General features: G+C 39.9%; 1 protein-coding gene across 1 annotated transcript in view; it reads right to left on the minus strand.

Moving 5' to 3' along the window:
• Positions 1 to 298: 298 nt before the first annotated feature.
• Positions 299 to 6,710, minus strand: part of CCDC62 (coiled-coil domain containing 62) — a 48,459-nt gene continuing 42,047 nt past the window's right edge. Inside the window, exons 10-11 of the mRNA XM_008577702.1 lie at positions 2,030 to 2,123; positions 299 to 1,161 (exon numbers count right to left, since the gene is read on the minus strand). Coding sequence (XP_008575924.1) covers positions 2,070 to 2,123 — 54 coding nt within the window. The 3' untranslated portion in view covers positions 299 to 1,161; positions 2,030 to 2,069. The remainder of the gene's footprint in view (positions 1,162 to 2,029; positions 2,124 to 6,710) is intronic.

Genomic DNA, 6,710 nt, shown 5'->3' on the forward strand with positions numbered 1-6,710 from the left:
AGCAGAGGAGAAAGCAAGCATTTATAAAGAACATAGCCAAACCTTGCCCAATTTCTCTTTTCAGCACCCTAATTAAAAAGGCTAAATCGGATGGCTCTTCCCCTCTCATGAAAATCATCTCTGGAGTAACACTGAAACCTCTTAACAAAGGGGCATTTATTCAGCACAACAGAACTTTGATATCTGCAATGCTTAAAAAAATACATTCCTGTTCCTGAGGAAATTAACTTGCCAGGTTCAGTTTAAAGGGACTAACCCTCCTTATTTTACTCCTGTATGATAAAAAGAAACCAAATTATTTTTCTTTCTTATTAAAAATATCTTTTATTGACTGAAGCTGATCAATTCTTATAGAAGGGACATAGAGGCACATAGTATATTCTTTAAAAAATTAAATTACTTTACAAGTTAAAACAGAAGTGTTTAGTCTTTAATAATAATATAAAAAATGTATATATTACTTCATCTTCCAGCAAGCTTTTGTTTGTGTGAGTAGATGGGACTACTACAGACACAAATAAGATAGGGCTCTGCTCAGCTTGGGACAGAAGGACCTCAATTGTCAGTAACCAAGGAGATATTTTCCAGTTAAAACATTTTATATCATATCATTTTATGTCTATTTATACAGCATAGTCCAGAGCTAAGACCACAAGAGAAGAGAATACTATTTCTCATATATTTGGAGCTGACTCTGATAAGCTATTGGTTATCATTTGAAAGTATGCACAGGTTTTTTAAAAATCAGACAGTTTAAATAGCATTTTATCTGCAGGGGTTCTCTGATGTCCACACTTTAAAAATTAAAATTAATTAAAAATTAGCTTCTCTAAATTTTTTTCTTCTCCTCCCTCCCTTGAGCTTCTCTAATTTTTAAGTGTAGTTTTATATCTTTTAGAGAAGTCTTTTTTTTTTTTTAGCATAAATCCAAGTTTGTATATACACAATAAGGTCTAATTTCTTACACATAAAAATATTCCTTACACCCAAAAAAGGTTAATTTGAAAATAAACAAAATATAGATGTTTAAACAATTAACTTTCAGATTCTGCTCCCCTTTGGTATTAAATGTTGCTCATGAACGATTACAATCCTCTTTTCATTTTAAGGTTAAGTATTGATGTCTGCTTTCTGCCTTTCACAAAGATGAGAAATCTGCTTCTAGAGGAAAGAAACACAGAGTTGATAAAATAAAAATCAAGGAGCACTGGATAGTGTGCTATAAGCTCCCAGTGTCTAAAATATTATACATCCTGATTTTCATCAACATAGGTCATGCAAATATAAATATGAAAATTTCTTAGCAAAGAGAGAGAGAGAACAGGTCGGGGAGGGAGGGGGCTATTTAGGCTTCCTGCTTTCCCAGAGTTTTAAAAATGTTCTTATTCTTACATTGGAAACATCTGAAATGACTGTACTGGATTCTGAAGAAACTTTGCATGTGAAATGAAGTTCTGATAGAAGAAAATACAAATCAAGGAAGTGCTTACTAGGTCAATAAACTTTTTTTTTTTTTCAAAAGATGACCGGTAAGGGGATCTTAACCCTTGACTTGGTGTTGTCAGCACCTCGCTCAGCCAGTGAGCGAACCGGCCATCCCTATATGGGATCCGAACCCGGGGCCTTGGTGTTATCAGCACCGCACTCTCCCAAGTGAGCCACAGGCCGGCCCTAAACTTTTTTATAAAGTTTGAAACCCACCTAAGTAAGGACTTCTTTCTAGACAGACATTCAGAAGAAATGCTGAAATGTTAGTTGAGATTCTGATTTTTCAAGCTGTATCTATGTGTTCACTTCCTTAGATTTAAAATTCTAGGTACTGACGATAAGAACTTTTTGATCTGCATTTCTCTTACAGGTAATTGACATTTTGCTCTGATTAAATTGAGAAGGTATGTATACATAGTTCAAGCAAAAGAGAAAGAATTACAGGTCAAACAAATGCCTATGCCTCTACATTATCAATGTTCCCGAGTTACTTATTAAATATCAACTGAGATATATGGTGAGTTAAGTAAAGGTGACTTACCCATGATCACAGTGAACATCAAAGTTGACTTTTGCTTTCTTCAATAACTCACAAAGGTATTTTTTTGAGCTGACTCTTCTGAGCCGTCTAAGTTCTGGAAAACAACCCCCAAATTAGTACCCAGGATAGAGAAACTAGAAAATACGAAAGAAGACTATCTACCAATATACCAAAAATGCCTTTAAAAGACCTTAGGCAAAGAGATATCTGCCCTCCCATGTTCACTGTAGCACAATGGCCAAGATATGGAATCAACCAAAGTGCTGGTCAATGGATGAATGGATAGAGAATATGTGGTACATATACACAATGGAATACTATTCAGCCTTACAAAAGAAGGAAATTCTGTCACTTGCAACAATGTAGATGAACCTGAAGGATATTATGTTAAGTGAAATTAGCCAGGCACAGAAATACAAATACATGATCTCACCTATATGTAGAATCCAAAAAAGTTGAATTCACAGAAGCAGAGAATAGAATGGTGGTTGCCAGGGGCTGGGGGTGGGGTGAGGTGTGGATGGGGAAAGAGGAGCTGTTGGTCAAAGGGAACAAAGTTTGTTATACAGGCGGAGTAAGTTTTAGTGATCTACTGCACAGCATGGTGACTATAGTTAATAATAATGTATATTTCAAGATTGTGCAAAAAATAGATTCTAAATCTTTTTACAACAAAGAAATGATAAATAAGTGAGGCAATGGATGTTAATTCACTTGATTTAATCATTCTGTAATGTATACACATATCATAATGTCACATTGTACCCTACAAATATACACATTATCTGTCAATTAAAAAAAGACCTAAGAGGGAGGTTTTGGTGATGGGACACAATAACTAACTACATTGTATATTGACAAAATAAAAAAATAAAAAAAAAAAAGACCTAAGGAATTAACCAAATACAATGAAGTAATTCCATACAACTACTATCCAGCCATCCAGCCAGCCATCCAACAAAGATTTACTGATTTCCTGTTTGTGTGTGGGGGTCCCCTTTGTCTCTAATCTTGTGGTCAGACTGCCCTGTCTGCTTCACAATATGTTATGGCTAAACTCTGGCAGTCAGCTAATGTCCAAATACAACTGTCTCACCTTCAGCCTTCACACAGACTATGTGCTGAGCCCTTAACACTTGTAGACTCAACAACTCTAAGTGCTCCATGTGCCTACTGAGTTAGTCCTGTTAGGTGTTTTGGCAGGTGGGAGGGAAGAAGGGGAGGATGATCCCTGGATGATCCCTTGTACATGCAGCTGGCAAACGTTAGCTTGCAGGTGAGCCCACCACCTCCCCAGCCTCTTCCTCCTCCCATGTGGCCCACCCTCCGGCCACACTAGGATTACGCACAGTTCCTCAAGGGCACCCAAAGTGCTTCCAGGCCTCTGTGCTTTCACTCAGGCTACTCAAATTGCCTGCCTATGAATTTCATAATCTGATGTACTTTGTTTTATTAATTTAAAAACATTACTCTATCCAGTAATTCCACTTCTGGGTATATACTAAAAAGAACTGAAAACAGGGTCTCAAAGAGATATGTGTATACCTTTGTTCATAGCAGCAGTATTCACCATAGCAAAGGCATGGAAGCCACCCAAGTGTGCAGCAACGGATGAATAGATAACAAAATGTGGCACATACATGCAATGGGATATTATTTAGCTCTAAAAAGGAAGGAAATTCTGACACATGCCATGACATGGACGAACCTTGACGACATTACGGAAAGTGAAATAAGCCAGTCACAAAAAGACAAATACTGCATGATTCCACTCATATGCAGTACTCATAGTAGTCAAAGTCATAGAGACAGACACTAGAATGGTGGGTGCCAGGGGTTGAGGGGAGGGGGAAATGGAGACATTGTTTAAAGGGTATGGAGTTTCAGTTTTATAAGATGAACAGAGTTATAGGGATGGATGGTGCTGATGGCTGCACAACATTATGAATGCATTTTCTACCACTGTTTGTACACTTAAAAATGGTCAAGATGGGGCTGGCTGGATAGCTCACTTGGTTAGAGCTGGTGCTGATAACACCAAGATCAAGGGTTTGAATCCCCTTACTGACCAGCTGCCAAAAAAAAAAAAAAAAAAAAAGGAAAAGGAAAAAAAATGGTCAAGATGGGGGTGCGGGGGATGGCTGGTTAGCACAGCTGCTTAGAGCGTGGTGTTGATAACACCAAAGTCAAGAGTTCAGCTGCCCGGGGCCGGCCTGGTGGCGCACTGCTATAGTGCGCCGCTTGGGAGCGCGGCAGCGCTCCCGCCAAGGGTTCGGATCCCACATACAGACTGGCCGCTCACTGGCTGAGCGAGGTGCGGGAGCAACGTCGAGGGTTGCGATCCCGTTGCCGGTCCCGGTCCGGTGCGGGCGCGACACTGAGGGTTGCGATCCGTTGCTGGTCACGAAAAAAGACAAAAAGGAAAGAAAAAAAAAAGAGTTCAGCTGCCCCCCCCAAAAAAAAAAAAAAGGTTAAGATGGTAAATTTATGTTACATGTATTTTAACACAATAACAAATAGAAACAAACAAAAACCCCACATTATTCTAAAAGGGATCCAAAGGCTTTACCAACCTGCCACAAGAAAGGTTAAGAACGCCAACAGATAATACTAATTGCTTTAAACTAGAAATCAGAATGTGCAGTCCCATGTACTAGTCACAACTCCAAGTTCAGTTAAGGTTGAGCCCACTCCCCATTATCCACATGCCAAGCAAAGAGGAAGTCCACCATGGGGTGGGTGATGTGCTCACCTGGGCTGTGTTTTACTCTTTTCTCTTCCCTCTTTTGTCTATTTTTAAGTTATTGGGTTAAAAAAAAAAAAACAGTTAATATATTTACATTAGCTCAAAAATCAAAACAAGGCTGGCTGTTAAAAAAAAAAAGTGCCTGGTTAGCTCACTTGGTTAGAACGCGGTGCTGATAATGCCAAGGCAAGGATTTTCATACTGGCCAGCTGCCAAAAAACAAAAAAATATATGTACATAGAAAGGTAGAAATGTGGACATCCTGCTTCTATCCCATCCCCTGCCTCCTACTGGTAACGATTTATATTATCTTTCCACTGTGTCCTTGTGCAGATATATATTCGAATTCCTGTCCCCTTTCTTACAAATGTAGAATGCTGTGTGAACCTTCCAATATCTGGCATTTTTTCATTTAACAATATACCTGGAAACATTTCCACATCTCAGAGTTTCCCATTCTGTTTCATGGCTACGTAGCATTCCACCGTGGACGCAGCTTACTCACTCAGTTCCATTCTGCTGGACACTTGGATTGCTTCCTATCTTTTGCTGTTATATAGCAAAGCTGCAATGAAAAACTTGTATGTATGCCATTTCATACCCACGCAGAAGTATCTGTAGGCAAGTCCCCAAGTGGCACTGTGTCGTCAAAGGGTCCATTCTTCTGTGATTTTTAGAAAACAATGCCGGTTTCCCTGCCAGAGGACTGAATCGCTTTGCACTCCCCAGCAATGTAGGAGAGCGCCTGCTTCACCGAAAGGCTTGGAATTACGAACCTGTCTTTAGCACAGATGACAGAGCCTTGGAGAAGCAGACAGGCTGCTCAGAACTTTACCCTGCTTCCTTATTGCAAAAGCTTTTTTTTTTTCTGCAGCTGGCTGGGATGGGGGGTCCAAACCCCTGACCTTCATGTTATAAGGCTGTGGTCTAACCAAGTGAGCTAACTGGCCAGCCCAACTAATAAATTTTAAAACAAAATTATTTGCTTTTTCTATATCCAGCTGTACTCAGTACAAAGGCACAGCAGGGGTGGGGGGAGTTTGAAAAAGCATGTTGCCAAGTAGATTTCTGTTATTTAAATTCTGTTTTCCCAGAATCTCTAGAATTAGTTCATCAGTCCACTAGCAATTATATATGGAGCCAATATTTTTTCCAGTTAAATGATTTTCTGATTCTAGCTGTGGGATGTTGAGCAAAAGATTTAAACACTTTTCCTCACCTGTAAAATGAAAGGTTGGGATTAGATACCTCTTCTGGGTCTTTCTAGTTCAAAAATTCTCTTAAACCAAGTTGTCACCAACCTCAAACTGCTTTAGTATTTTTTCAGGCTATACCTAGGGTCCCTGTTAGGCCTTTTTTCCTGAACTTTTCCTATCGGTTCCATTCCAGGTAGGTGCTGGGCATCCCCTGTAGCAGGTACACATGTGCTCTAGGCAGGTGCCAAGATGAATAAGAAGGCTCCTTAAGGTGCTCATAACAGAGCGGGGAGACAGGTGTGTAATCAACTACCGTGTCCTGTGATGTGTACTCTGATAGAGACAAACACACACACACACACACACACGCACGCACGCACGCACACACACAGCCCCACATTACGAGGACAAAAATGAGGGAGCTCTTGATTATAGCTCAGATAGGAATTTGACATAGAACACTAAAAACATCAAGAGAAGAGCGTGAAGCCACGAGGATGAGCAAGAAGGAGTGTGTCAGGCAAATGAGACCAGAAGACGATCAGTTCTGCTGTAACACTTGTTTTGAAAAAGTGAATTGTTCTGAAACATCGGCTATGTTAGTGGACAACTGGAGCATAATGTGAAGTTTGCACTTGTTTATGTGCAATTTTGTCCATAGGAAACGTCAGGTGACTGTACCCAGGTGAACAGGGCTATGCAGAAATAGACAAAACACACACGCGCACCCCTCAAACAC

This window comes from Galeopterus variegatus, unplaced genomic scaffold (assembly GCF_000696425.1).
Source record: "Galeopterus variegatus unplaced genomic scaffold, G_variegatus-3.0.2 Scaffold1568, whole genome shotgun sequence".
Lineage (NCBI taxonomy): Eukaryota > Metazoa > Chordata > Mammalia > Dermoptera > Cynocephalidae > Galeopterus > Galeopterus variegatus.